The sequence below is a fragment of the Prinia subflava genome, chromosome 12 (assembly GCF_021018805.1).
Source record: "Prinia subflava isolate CZ2003 ecotype Zambia chromosome 12, Cam_Psub_1.2, whole genome shotgun sequence".
Lineage (NCBI taxonomy): Eukaryota > Metazoa > Chordata > Aves > Passeriformes > Cisticolidae > Prinia > Prinia subflava.
This window is the reverse complement of record NC_086258.1, coordinates 15,044,940-15,059,957: the sequence shown is the minus strand read 5'-3', so window position 1 is coordinate 15,059,957 and position 15,018 is coordinate 15,044,940. Positions and strand designations below refer to the sequence as shown.

General features: G+C 48.2%; 1 protein-coding gene across 1 annotated transcript; it reads right to left on the bottom strand.

Annotated features, from left to right (window-relative positions):
* Positions 1 to 792: 792 nt before the first annotated feature.
* CRLF3 (cytokine receptor like factor 3) lies at positions 793 to 14,901 on the bottom strand. Its single transcript, XM_063408893.1, has 8 exons — positions 14,731 to 14,901; positions 12,165 to 12,372; positions 10,427 to 10,514; positions 9,797 to 9,974; positions 8,559 to 8,781; positions 7,248 to 7,380; positions 3,862 to 3,974; positions 793 to 3,598 (listed from the first exon to the last, which is right to left on the bottom strand). The coding sequence occupies exons 1-8, from the start codon at positions 14,857 to 14,859 to the stop codon at positions 3,345 to 3,347; spliced, it is 1,326 nt and encodes a 441-aa protein (XP_063264963.1). The 5' UTR covers positions 14,860 to 14,901; the 3' UTR covers positions 793 to 3,344.
* Between the last annotated feature and the right edge of the window lie 117 nt (positions 14,902 to 15,018).

Here is a 15,018-nt window from a genome sequence, read left to right as displayed (position 1 = left end):
GGGCAGTTTTGACAGTGTTGTTCCAAGTTAAGTATTTCTTAATTCACAGAAGTCTGGTGCCATAATCAGCAAGTGGAGGTGTTCCCCATTACCAATGTGACTGGTTTCACATCCAAGAAAATAAAGCTTTGGAGTAGGTAAGTCCTTCCCTGACTGTGACCTGCAGTTTTTAGGCTGTTCAGCTTGAGAGTGAAGCTGCAGCTCCGGAGGAGGAACACTTGGCATCTTGTCCTGAAGAGAGCTCATGTGAATGGAGCATTGATGAGAGAAAGCTGCCCAGTCAGCAACTCCACTGCCTGGTTTCACAAGCTGTTTCTCCTTTAAAAGAGACCAAAGAACTGGAACAGGCTCCAGGTAAAGCAGAACCAAGGGCATGAAGTAAAGCTGTGTGTTAGTCCAACAGGGGCTTTATTTGAAGGTGATTAAATACCTCTGCTGCTGGCCAAAAGCTACAGATGTGCAAGAGCTGCAGTAAGAGATGGGAACAGTAACATGGAGAAAAGACAAATTGGATGTGATGGAAAATTGAGGAAAGTAGCTCACAGATGCTGTTACAAATTTTATTAAAAGAAAGGGAAAAATATATTTGTAAGAGATGTCAGTTGAAATTTGTAAATAAAGGTAAGTGCACAGGTGGGCAATCTGGAAAGAAATTGTTTGAGGGACAAGACAAATGGGGAGAAGCTCTTAAAGATGGCTGCAGTGCTCTAGAGAACATTTTCTTGTATTGCTAGAAAGCTGTGCTGCTCACCTTTATGCCCCAAATAAATAATTTTCTAGACCATACACAGCTGAGGGATACAACTTTTATTTAAAAAAATTCAAATTTCTCTTGACACACATGTCTTAGTTTGAGGTAAGTGAATGTACTAGCTTAGGAAAACAACTTTCAGGATTGGGTTTCATAAGCCATTAACACTCTTGCTTGCAAGGCTCCAAGAGCTAGAGGTGCAAATTGTACAGGAAGTGTCAAGTTTTCCATCCAGCTGAACTCTGCTGCGGAAGAACAGAATTTACACTTTTAGTTCAAGCCTCTTCTGCTTCTTTGCATCCTTTGTTCCTTCAGTCCTCGGGTCTCTTGCCCTGAGACTCTTCACTCCTCCCCTGTTCACAAGGTGCAGCTCCACGAGGTGGCTGAAAGTACCTCATTTGCAATTTGGACAGTGAGGCTTGTGCCAAGTTCACATAAAAAACAAAACCACCACCACAACAACAAAAGAACCATTGGCAAACTGCCCCTGTTCAGCACACAGCTAAAGCCTGGAGGCAGAAAAAACTTCTCTAGCCTGCCCAGCTCTCCAGGGCAGCAGTAGGGGCCTCTCATGGCCCTTCACAGTCACCTTCAGCTGCTTTTATGTATATTCTGAACAACCTGACACAGCATTGCCACCTCTGAAGTACCTGAATTCAAGGTTTAAGCTTTATTTTCTAATATGTAAGTAAATATCCCGCAGAATCTACAGTCTGACCAGCCCCTCCTAAAGCAGATCAAAAGGTACCTGACCCGTTGGTACCTCAGAAGTGTGGATATTCACAATTTTAGTTTCCATATGGTAAAAGTACTAAGTTCAACTAGTACCTGATACCTGAATTGTGTAAGTAGAACTGCCAGCACTACCGTGGAGCAAGGTTTAACTCAGCTGCTACCTGGAGTGCCAGCCCGACCCTCTGAGCAGGACTGACATTTTCATCTACTGAACCTTTTTTACAAAAGTACTGAAAACTCTTCACAGGAGAATTGAAGTAACACTGAAAGTATGGGATAAGCCAGTATTCCTTTTTCCTAACACTAAACTAGTGAAGCCTGAAAAACTAAGAGCACTGCAGGCCCTTTGTTGCTAACTGACCTGCAGCAGTTCAGTCTTCCTCACTTCGTGCCTTCCAGCCAATTCCAACCTCACTCTGCCTTGTGCAGGTTCTTCACACTCATCTAAATCCACACACATTTTTTGCTCTTGTGAGTGGTATAAATACCAACAGCCATTCTCTTTGTCTGAAATTTGTGTAGCCCTGCTACAGCTTGGGGAAAAATTCAGGCAGGATGGCTGATCTTTTTGTACTGACAGTGTGAGTAACAGCAATGTTGATTAATTGTAAAATAAGTTTTTATGCTTTAAGCTTATTATGGTAGCAAAGAGGAGCACATTGCCACTGAAGGAAAGGCAGTATGATTGTCTAGGCTTTATAAAAATAGTGCTATTCTAACATGATAAAATATATTTAATTTTAATTGAACTTGAGGTAAGAAGCCCCTCAGTGAAAGTTACTTTTAACTATTCTTTAAATCCAGTAGCATTGCAATCTTTTAACCAGGAATAGGCCCTCTTTGAGACTGAGCTTATCCATCTTAGTTGCTCCTTAGAGGAAAAATATGTAACTGTATGTAATTTCTGAGTTCCAAGTCATTTAATTCACACTATTATTTATCCAATCCTACTCTAGGGAGGAGACAGCTTAATTACCACCATCTTTTCAATTCTGACTGCCCCAGGTTAGATCTGCCTCCCTTATTCCAGGTGGAGCTCCAGCAGCAGTTGCAGTGTCTGCAGCACTTGTGTGGTCACACAGTGAGAAAAGGCTGTCTCTGAGTGTTAGGAGGGCTCTGAGGCATCACAGCTGCCACTGCACAGGTTGGGCTCAGGTACCAAATCACAAGATTTGCTCTGACACATTCTGTGTGTGAATTGTAGCCAGGGAAGGCATTCAGAGAGGCTCAGAGCAGCCTACTCGAGGCAGCAGTGCATGGGCAGTGTAACCATCACCATGCAGCTCCTCTAGAAAACATGTTCTGAGTGACAACACAGAAAAAAACCAGTTCCAGAAGTATGGAAATAAGGCACTTAAGTGAGACAGTGACGGGCTGGCTCAGACATCCCCGCGGCCGAGGGATGAGCAGTACCGTGCACAAGGAGGCAGAGCAGGACCCTGCTGCTCTAAATACTGTGCTCCGAGTGGTATAAATACAACTTTGGTCCTTACCACCCCTAAAACGCTGATTTCACAGAGCAGCGGCTTTAAGCAAAGTTAATTCTACACAACGCGCGTACCCTGAGGCGAGTACAATGAAATACTGACAAAAATCAAGTCTGGAGGGAAAAAGGAAAAGGTCTGATGGACTGCTTAAATTAATTTGCCTACATAAATGCTTGTTTCTAGCTTTTTTCAGAGAAACAAATCCAATGTTTCACAACTATTGTTTAAATGAATCCAGTACGAAGTACAATATAGCGGAGTTCAAGTACTATAAAGACAGGGGTTGTTACCAGATTGTTGTCAAACAGCTGGAAACTCAGCCTTTAACATCACACTTGACAGCAAGAACAAAAAAATCCCTTTACTCACTGCTAAAAGACCAAAACCTTCCAGCCTGGGTATGAAAATGAACAACCAAAATACAAAGAGCCACAGCACTGATCAAGTACCCAGTCAAAGACCACTTCTCTGTTGTTGGAGCTGATGGTGACTCGAAGCTTGAAGTTTCCTCCCTCGTTGCTGCAGGATCCCAACTGCACAACTTCCATGTCAAATGTCACAGTCGAGCCAGAAGTGACAGCAGGCAACTGGTTTGTCATCTCTTTTCCATTTACAAACACTGCCCCTGAAACAATCAGCACATCTAACAATAGTTCTCATTTTCTGTACATACTAACACGCAAGACCGCATCTCTCTATTTTTGCAGGCAAATAGGGAAGGAACCCTGCTGCATTTCTCTTGTCAGAGCAGACTGCAGTAACTGCGAGCAGGAAGAGAGATCTGCGATCTCACCAGAGATTTCTAACCACACAAGCAGCACACACACGAGAGCAGTGCAGGCTGTGAGGAGCAGGGCTGGCTGGGGAGGAGCCGTGGCCCGGACTCACCGTTGGTGCTGACGCACACGGCTCTGTCCCGCTGCAGAGAGTCGTCGCCGCTGCGCTGCTCCACGCACACGCCCAGGCTGTCCCGCCGGTCCGGCTGCCCCACCGTCTCGATCCTGGCAGACAACATCAACTCAACACCTGAACCTCTAAATCCAAACCAATGACATCCAGACAGTCACTGCAGACCCCTGCACCGTGCTCCAGGGTGTTGGAACAGCACACAAAACAACAACACGGAGGCAGGAGGGCTGCAGTGAAAGGCTGCTCCCCAAAAAGAGCCCGAGCCTGTTTGTTTCTTCCATTTTTATACATTTGTGGGTCTGGTTATGGATTGGCTTCTGTGGTTGCTACCCCTTCACCCCACTGGCCAGACCAGCTGTCAACCAACATTATTTTCAGGCTAGAAGTATGTAAACAAAGGACAGTGAACAAGAAAGGTTGTTTATGTTCCAAAGTGTGAGAAAGTGAAAAACTGACCCTTAATATTGAACAGAAACTAAAGTTCTGACTCCATCTTAAGAACAAGTAGAAGGCTTTAAAAAAACTCAGAAAAACCAGGACAACACCAGAGCTCTCAACAATTTCATCCAAACTTTTTGGGAGATCCCTGCTGAATGACCAAAATTCCTGCCAGCTTTCCCAAGAGCTCCACTCAGCAATAGTCTTATTAATCTATACAAAATATGAAGCAAACCTTCGCTTCCTGCAAACTTCCAGTGCTATTTAATACAATTCTCCACTGTCACAGCTTAGAAATGACCTTTCAAAATGATTTCCAGTTGTCCAAAGCAGACAATATGCTCAGCTGGACCATCAGCTATACCACACTACTGGTCAGCATCCTGCATTATGATAGACAGCTGTAGTTTCAGCAGGGATTTAATCAGCATCACTAAAATAGGGATTTTGGACCCTGGCATGTTCTGCTGTAATGGGATGAGGATAGGGTGTTGCTTTGGGGGTATGTTTGGTCTGGGCTTTTTTAATAGATCAGCTTGGTGCAAACCAAGCAATGCCTAGAAGAGCATTTACATGTCTGGCGTCTGCTCAGCTGTATTTAGTTTTAGCCTGAGGAAGCAGTCGCTGAGGAAAATGCAAACAAGCTGTACAAATGACCAGGACTGAGCTCCCTTTGGGCCCCAGCAGAGGAGTGAGGCTGCACAGTTCATTCACTGAAGGGCTGTTCTGGACTTGAGTCCTTTCTCTTGTACTGCCACCTCTCAAAGGTGCTAAATCCTGCTTTACAGAGAGCCTGAGTGACTCAGGAAATTCAGATGGTCTTTGCTAGAAAGTAAAGCAGTTGTTATTTTCATTGCAGCTTGAGAGAAAGAACAGACTGATCCATGGCTGATGGCAAACAAAGGAAAACTTCAGCAAAACTTTCAGGAACCAGCAATTAAAGGGGGCAGTGGACTGGCACACAATGGGTTAAGTCTTCAGAGGGAAAATAAAATTGGAACCATGTTTTACTTTTGCACTCCATTAGGTTTTCAGTCCCCTGGGAATGCCACTAAGAGAGCAACAGCCTTGCACTGTAAAGCGAAGGGAAAACGATTATCTGAATCTCCAAGCAGCTTTTACTTTGGAAGGAATCCACCACGTTTTCCCAAAGCAACTCTAAAGGAGATTTCAAATTCATTTTGGTGCACAACAAAACCTTGTCTCTGCCCCTGCAGCCCAGACACTGAACGTGGTCACCCAGCTCCAGTTTCCATCTGCCTCAGAGCACGGCCAGGTCCACCCTGGGGCTGTGCTGGGTTCCTGACAAAGCCAGTGTGACCAGCACGGGGCATCTGCTGGGGAACCCAAATCCCCAGCCTGGCCACAGGGACTGCGGCTCCCAAGGCAAACACAGCTTTAGGGAGATGAAGAGCAGGAGAAATGTTCCTTTCCCTAAAGCAGCTCTCTGGAGGCTGCAAGGAAACAGGAGGAGACTTGACCTAAAGCAGTGATGTTCTCCTACAGCCCGGTCAAATGCTTCAGGACAACTGCCACAGTTTATCTTTAACATGTAGATACAAAGCATTGTGTTTATCACAGCTTCACTGCTCGCTGACAAGCTGTGCCTGGGTCCTGAACACAGAGCTGCTTGTGAATAATAACTCGTGTTCCAACAGCTGGAGAAAGTCAAGCACCAAGAACTTCATCTCCCAGCTCAGGAAAATCTCACACACTTCCAAACAAGAAGCTACTCTTGGACCTTGGAAGAGGAACAAAACCAATTTTTGAGGTTGTCCTCAATCTCAAGATTCATGTCACGATAGTTCTTGTGGCCACGTGCTGGTTGGAGCTCTGCCATCCTGAAACAATCTCCTCTTGGAGAGGAGTCCATAACCAAAATGTGAAGCTAAACATTTTCATATGCTACCAATAAAAAACAATAAAAAGCACTGGACTGAGAGAAGGGAAACCTCAAGGTTCTGCCTTTAATTTCACAGGCACTGCTGAGCCAAGAGAAGTTAAATCTAGCAATAGATTTCAAATGAAAGCTTTAGATCTTTTTATCCATCTCAGACAGGGCAACTGAATACATCCTCACACTAAACCAAGTTAATATAATCCATTATCAGGAAGGGATAAATGAAACACCATGGAATAAGTCATGAAAGTATCATGAACAGCCCTTTTTAATTGCCTTTGGGGGCTGCCTGCTGTACAGCAAGTAGTTTTATTTAACCAGGGAAAAGATGAAACAAAGCTTCAGAGTCTCTGAGGTCTGTAATCACAGCTGACATATCCACAAGGACAAGCCTCATACCCTTAAACAGCATCACTTCAGGATAAGATGACAGGCAGCAAAGCTGCCAAGAGTTTTAATCATATTCTGTGTCAAATGGGAAGTCTGAAATCCACAAGATCCCTTCTCCACTCTGGATCCTCTAATGCCGGTTTCAGGCAGCAGTCTGAGCAGCACTGATTATCTCACAGAGAGAAGCTCTCAGAGGCATTGCTGCCAGCCTGTCATCCCTGCAGCACACCAGGGTTTCCATGCCCAAAGCCTTCAGAGGCACTGAACAGTCTGGGAAGGAAAGCACCCCCTGACCCAAGGTTAAAAGGAACTAGAGGCAAAAAGCTCCAATGACTTCAGCCAGTAACAGCTGCTACAAAACATCAGGAAGTTCCACATTCCACAGATCTGCTCGGCACGAGCTATATTTTACCATCCCTCAGGAGTTCACTCACCTCTCTTTTTATATCAGTGCAGGTCCTACAAAAACATCAGGTGTTTTCCTGCAAAGCCAGGAAGCAGAACTAAAGCAAGGTCACATGTCACACTACCTTGACTGGAGCTGAGCTGATTTAAAACTCACACATGCCTCAGGTTTACACACAGTTCAGATGTGACAGCTCACAGGGGATGCACCAGACACCCAAAAAGGACTTGCCTGAATGTTAATGTCTGCCCACAGAAATAAGTAGGAGCTTTGGAGTAGAGCACACCACAGGACTGAGAATCATTCCGAAGCGCTATGTTCCTTCGGCTGCTCAAGCTGTAACCCTCCAGACCAGCTGTCCATTCTTCAAAGAAAACAAACAAACAAACAAAAAAGCAGGGAAGATGTGAACCTCGACTTGGTCCTGTCTGTGCAAAATCAAGCCAGTGCCAGTGCAGTCCGCCTCATGCAGCTTAAGCTATGTTATGAACAGGGGCTGTTGTTGCCTTTTTCTTATGGAGAGATTTGTTTTTCAAATAAACTGCAATTACAAAAAGTATTTTCCAGCTCAGAGTTCACCAGGAGTTCACTCTCTGCTGCAATCCCTGCCAAGTTTTATTGTAAGAAAAGGAAAAGAAAGCCTTCATTACCCACTGCCCTTAGAAATCGGTAAGTGAAGAGAAAATTTAAGCTTTCCTCTAAGATAAGAGCTTGTTATGAGCTGTAGGTCATCAAAAATGCTTATGTTGTGGTGAGGGAGAAGAAAAAATAATGCTTTTCTCCTGGCTCACGTGCTTCCCAAGGCTAAGGAAGCAGTGAAAGGTTCAGCTAAGGAAGCCAAGAATGGATTGTAGGATAAAGGGACAGCTCATCACATCACACAACCCCCCATAGCCAGGGACAGCCCCACGACACAGGCTGCAGCCCAAGGAGGGGAGGGTGCCCAGCCCAGCACAGCCCCAGCAGGGAAGGGTGCCCAGCCCAGCACAGCCCCAGCAGGGAAGGATTCCCATCCCGCAGGCTGCAGCCTCAGCAGGGAAGGATTCCCAGCCCAAAGGCTGCAGCCCCAGCAGGGAAGGATTCCCAACCCAAAAGCTGCAGCCCCAGCAGGGAAGGATTCCCATCCCAAAAGCTGCAGCCCCAGCAAGGAAGGATTCCCAGCCCAAAGGCTGCAGCTCCTGAGGAGGGAAAGGTGCCAGCCCATCACCTAGGCTGCAGCCCCAGCAGGGAAGGGTGCCCATCCCAGCCCCAGCAGGGAAGGGTGCCCATCCCAGCCCCAGCAGGGAAGGGTGCCCATCCCAGCCCCAGCAGGGAAGGGTGCCCATCCCAGCCCCAGCAGGGAAGGGTGCCCATCCCATCCCAGCCCCAGCAGGGAAGGGTGCCCATCCCAGCCCAGCCCCAGCAGGGCAGGGTGCCCATCCCAGCCCAGCCCCAGCAGGGCAGGGTGCCCATCCCAGCCCCAGCAGGGCAGGGTGCCCATCCCAGCCCAGCCCCAGCAGGGCAGGGTGCCCATCCCAGCCCCAGCAGGGCAGTGCCCGGTACCGTGGGGCACCAGCGAGGTGCGGCCGCTCTGGGGGACGCTCCAGGGGCTCCACTCCTGCCGCCCGTCCCCGCGGGCGCAGACCCTGAACTGGTAATCCACGTGGGGGTCGATGTGCAGCACCATGAACTCCGTCTCCGAGCCCACGTACACGTCCTCGAAGGGGCTGGCGGCGCTCTTGCGGTACTGCAGCCGGTAATCCTGGGCTGTGAAATCGTCATCCACCTGCAGGAACACCCACTGCCTCAGAAAGGAGCCCCTGCCCTCCTGTCCCCTCCCAAGGGGCACACGTCAGGCCCACGAGGTATTTCAGAGCAGAAAATGTGCCCTGCAGAAAGTAACATCAGTGTCTGAACCGACATCAGTGTCTGAACCGACAGAAAGATGTATCAATTATTTTATTACAGTTCGAAAATATCCGCAGAAGAAGAAACATTTAACAGAAGGCCGTTCATTCTAGCAGAGATATAAAAAGATCCCTCAGCCAAAAGCTGAAAACAAGTTTGCAGAAGAAATTCTGTGCCAGTTTTTAACAGCAAGGGAAAATTAGGGCTGTCCTTCATAACCTGTTCCAGGGAATGATTTCCAGTCCTTTGACGTCTCCGAGTCAAAAGATATTTACACACACTCCCCCTGAAAAAACCCCTCCATTATCCCCCAGGCACAACAAAATTCAGGGATCTCCTGCAGAGCACAGACAATCAGACCCCCCTGGCAGCAGTGATCTGGTTTAACAACCTGAGTCCCTCACAAGTGAGGGTGGCCAACAACGACTGCCTGGTGCTAGAGCAACAAAGGCTGGTTTGATGCTGCCAAGGAGCACAGAGCTGTCCAACAACAACTAAACCACACCACACCACAGCAGTGGTTTACTCAAAAATAGTTCTTGTGTGTTGAAGAGAAAGGCTACTGCACTAGCTAATAATATTTTCTTTTTCTACCCACTGCATCTCCCTAGGAATACAAATGTGTTTAGGAGCAGGAGCACAACAGAGCAGGTCCAGCCTCATCCTGGGTCTGCTACAGCAAATGTCACTGCAGGCAGACACAAACCCCACACAACCACACACCATCCCTGCTTTAAATAACACCATTACCATAAAAACCTCAAGTTTTAAACTCCACACTGAGTGGACTAGTCCCTGGAAGGCAGTAGAGAAATCAGAAAGAAAGTGGATTGTTTGGGCTCTTAAAATAAACCTCAAGTCTAAAGGATTTTCACACAGGATATTTTACCTACCTTACACCATCGGACCAAAATACCTCCAGGCTTTTCCACAAATTCCTCCAGCTGTACAGGTGGGCGGGATGCCACAGTTCCATGTCTGAATATTTGATTTTTCAATATAGTAAGGAGGCAGTCATCCAACTGGGCAGATAAACAAGGCACGTCAACCAAGGAGGGCACTTCTGGTAAGCTGAGAAAGGAAAGTGTGCTGTAATGAGAGGGGCCAGCTTCTACAAATTCATATTTCATCCACACACTTGGATCTGGGCAGATTTGCAGAGAGAGAACAGCTGCAGAAATTGGCACGTGCACTCCAAACTTAAAAGACTCGGCAAACATTGTGTTTCAGCCCTAACCAGACTGTTTGTCAGCAAATACTCAAACACAGGCTGCTCCACAGGGAGTGGCTTCATCCCTCACAAACACACAGCCTAAATTTCCACAGATCATATGGAGGGTGAAAGCCCCTCCATTCTGAGTGCCAGCCCCAGTGAAGGTCTGAAACAAACAGGACAGCAGCTCCTCAAATGAATATTTTCAGGCAATGGAGCAGAAAGCTTTTGTTTCAAAGGAGAAAAGATCCCCTGCAAAGCAGGGCAGATGTGCCACTGCCTCAGATCACCTCAGATTTGGGTGTCTTACCTATCTAGCTGAATATGTAAAGCTTTTTTTGTAAAGTTGCAAAGTTTCTCATTCTGTTGTCCCACATCTCCATCGACTGCACTCTCTCCTGCAACCAAACAGTAAAAAATTCCTAATGAGACAACATCCACAGAAGGCATTCTTTGCTTCAAAGAATAACCAGTTCTGACACGAACAACAATTAAATGTGAAGCACTCGCAGCACTTTTGCTAGTCTTAGCTAGAAAATGCAATTACAGGTAACAATATAAAGCCTATCTAGGAAGTTTTGAAGCTCTCAAGCCTGTAGACACAACTATAACATGTAATAATTTGCCTCAGGTCTCAGACAGGAACAGAACTGGGGTCAGATGCCAAAAATCAGGATTATTAATCCCTTTCTCCACCTGCTTTAAATGAAGAAAAAAGCAAAGCACCTTCACTGATCAGAAAATAAAAAAGCAGGCACTTAAAAGCAATAGATAATTTTAATCATTGTTCTGTTTGCTACACTCAAAATGGTACTATTGTCACAATGAAGGAAATAATCCAGGCACTGAAGTGTGGGGATAAATACAAATATTTCCCTAAGCTTTCCATATAAAGTAGCATCCCACACTTCATCTTACACACACATGTGCTCCATCCTCCTGTCTGCTGACTTGAGGGTAATTTACAACTTCAGCAAGCTCAGTCCTTTTCCAAGGGGAGGATTGCACACGTTTCTCTGAAGGAAAGCACACGTCACAGCTGGCAGCAGGAGCTGTGACACCCACGGAGGTTTAACTCCTCCCTGGCCCAGCTGCAGCGTGTGCTCAGCACTGCCCAGAGCACCCAGGGGATGGAGCTGCACCACGCCAGCTTCTCCTGAGACACCACAGAATTCCACACCAAAACCACCCTGACTCAGTAACCTGAGACTTAAAACAAAAACGAGGTGAGCACCAGCTGTCCCAGAGTTGTGGTGGTAGAAAAAACCAAATTAATCCTTCAACACTGTCACTGCTCCTGTGGGCACTGAGCTCCCAAGGCAGCACAAAGCTCATGCTGGGGAGGAATTGGAGCTCTCCCACCCCTGGGACACAGCTCAATGTGCTCCAGCTCCCAGAACTGAGCTCATGCTGAAAGAAAGTTAAAGTTGAGACATGAGAACAATGCGAGGAAACTGCCAACACACTCATGGCTCACACACGCTCCCAGTGGGTTCTGCAGCCTGGGGAAAACAGGCAGGAGTGACATTCCTTTCTGCAGAGGTATTTAGCATCAGGAGGGGACAGCCTGCCCCTCACAGTAATATTCCATGTGTCCATTTCTGTCTGCTTCACCTTCAGACTTTTTATAGAGAAATTTTCCCTATGCAGTAGCCATTATATTCATCCACCAACAGCCAACAATCACACCCAGCAGGACAGTGTGTTCATTTCAGCTACTATTTCAGCAAGACAGACATAATTTACTTCATCAAAACAGACATTTTGCTGTAGTGGTACCCACAATGTATTTTATTTGCTGTCTAGCCTGGAGAGGTGGAGAATGTGTCTGCAGTGAAATAATTCTCAAACAGGTACTTCCTGCCCTTCAGGAGAGGCTGCACTGACATATGTACACCCTAGGATTGCAGTGAAATGCTGAAATACAGATCTGTAGGAGATAATAACAATCATCCCTTCACTACACTACCCAATTCTTAGTTTGAGGTAAGTCCAAAATGAGCCAAACACACTGATAAAAATGGGAATATTCCAGACTGGACCCTCACCTTCCCGGAGCAGATCATCGGCCGTGCTGACCCCGTGCTCGATGAGCTTCTGGCACTCGTCCAGGGGCTTGATGCTCTCCTGCTCGATGACATCCACCTCCTGCAGCAGGCACGTCAGGCGCTCGTCCAGCAGCTTCCTCAGCGTCCCCTTCAAATCGCTGAAATGCTGCTCAAGCACATCCCTGGTCAGCGTCGCACTGTCCTTGATCTGAATTCGGGTAACAGCAAAGGATTCAGCATAAAGGCAAAGGCCACGCACATCTTTTATTTTTCTGAAGCATCTCATCTGCATTTGCTGGGGAAAAAGCTGTGAGTGGAGTCTGCTTTGAAAAATGGCCACTGGCAGTTAACAAATTAGTGAAGTCATTTTTGGTACATGTACAGCAGGGAAGGAGGCAATGAAACCAGCCTGGATGAGGGGAAGAGCATATTAACTAAGGAAAATACAACTTGGATTATGGGTGCTTCAATCAAGGAATTTTTCCTATCAGAAAAATCCAAATGCTCTGTAGATCTCCTCCCTGCTGCCCCTCAGAAAACCCCCACTGCTGTAATCCTACTCAAAAACCTCTCTGCCATCATACACAGGTCCTTGAAAACAAAAACCTATCAGACTTTTAGAAGACCATCCAGGAGCACTTTTCCAAGGTGTATTACTTCACTGGATTTTTTAAATCCTCATAAAACTGCTTCCTTTTCAATTTTGTTCAAACAGCCCTCGGTGACAGGACAGGGTGAACAGCAACTCTGTTTTGATTCCGGAAGAACCCAACCACAGAGGGTTCTACAAGTGCTCATTAAAATGTCTGCAAACTTGCTGAATCTGGCTTTTAGGGAAGAAAACACACTTGAACATCCCTGAGCTAAAGATGCAAAAATCAGAAGTGAACATCTCCCTGCAAACAACTTTTCTAACTCACACAAGGAAGTGCTGCAACACACTCGCAGCCTCACACGTAATTTCTAGATCTTTAGAAGTACAGACAACCAACACAGGAAGTTCTCTGGTTAGGTAAAATAAATTTCCTCTTCAAAAAATATTCATGAAGCTCTGCAGCTGCCACACAGCTCTGTTTCCCTTTTCTTGTAATTTCAATGCTTGAGGAAAAAAAAGGAAGTATTTAGCTTTGTGAAGAGGTGGGGCAAAGGAAGGCAGAACACTCACTTCTCCAAGCTCTTTACCTCCTTTACAGACAGATAAAAATTCAGCAGCTCAGCCCAGAATTAGATACTACTCATCATGCAAAAGAGGAAATGCAAGTCCCTGAACACACAGAGCTGTGTCAAGTTTGTGGAAAATCATTTCCCATTGGTCCAAAGGAAAAGGATGCAATGTAAATGATCCACTCCTATCACATCAGCCCCTCAAATAATAAAGCTGCCACTACGTGAACCCCAGTGCAGCACACTCAGCACTGTGGGAACGCAGGGGACTCTTGGATGTGCACCACACAAGTGGTCCTGAGGATGGAAAGGAAGAAAACAGAAACGTGCACACAGCAAAGGAATTGCCCCCAGAGGAAAAGGAAAGGTGAGCTCACACACCCCTGCACAGAGGCACCGGGCTGCCTCCTGCTGCACCTGGAACTGTCAAGCGACACTTTGAGATGACGAGGTCTGGATGGAAGACAGCCATGAATAATTCATTTTCATAAGCAGCCTGTGGTTCTAATGCTGGCTCATTAAATGTCCAGTGATCACCCACAGCACTGGGAGCAGGACACTCACCCAGCAGATTTACAGCGGGTTTCTGCACTAACGGGACCCGCTCCAGAAAATATAACAGGTCACCACAGAAACACCCTCAAAGTTTGGGTTGGTTTGGGTTTTTATTTACCTCTCGCAGAGCTGAATCAAAGACAGCAAGGCATCACTTCCAGTCTGCAAAAGCCCGTGTGTGAGAGGCTGCCTGAGCAGAGGAACCTGCCCTGCACGGCGGCGCTCCCTGCCCACACCTGCCGCACCTGCCGGGTGTGTCCCGGCCCCACGGACACCGCTGCGGACACAGCGGCGAACCCGGGCGACCACGGGTACGTGAGCCGGGCACGGCGGAGCATGGGGACAGCAGCACAGCCTCCACACCGGGGAAAGATCGCTCCGGCAGGCAGCTGATGGGAATACGGGATAACACCGCCTATACTGAATCAGACTTAGCATCCCAGCTACTCTGGAAAACGGAGTTCTTTAAGATGTGTATTCCTGCCTGGGAAAGCTCCCTATGGTCCCAGGAAATGAGGCTCAGCTCAGTGACAGGCTTCAGCTCGCATCGCCTTCCCCCGACACTCGCACATCTGCCCATTCCCACGCCCTTCATCCCCGGCACCCCCGGTCCGGCGGGCTCCCCGTGCGCCATCCTCCGCCCCGTCCCGGCTCTCCCGGCGGACCGGAGCCACGGAGGAACACCGGGCCCCGGGAGAGGAGCGGCCAGGGCCGCCCCAGCGGGTCCCTGGTGCCGGCCACTCCACCGGGCCCGCCCGCGGGCACCGGGAAGGCACAGCCCGGGCACGGCTCGGCCGCTCCTCCCGGGGCAGCTCCGCAGAGCCCGGGTCCCGTCCCGCTTCCTCACCTGCTCCCGCGCCTGGTGCAGCCCCCGCAGCCGCTGCTGCAGCTCCCGCCGGTAGCTCCGCGCCGCCTCGATGCTCTCCCGAGCCTCCTGCAAGAGGAGCCGCACCTCGGCCTCGCCGGCGGCCTCCATGGGCAGCCGCGGCGGCAGCGAGGAGGCGGCGGGCGGGGCGGGGCGGGCGGGCCGCGCCCCCGGAAGGGCCGCGCACCCGCGGGGCGGGGCGGGCAGCGCGGCGGGAGCGGGAGGCGGCCGGGGGCGCGCACTGGCGGCCGGTGACGTCAGCGAGGCGTG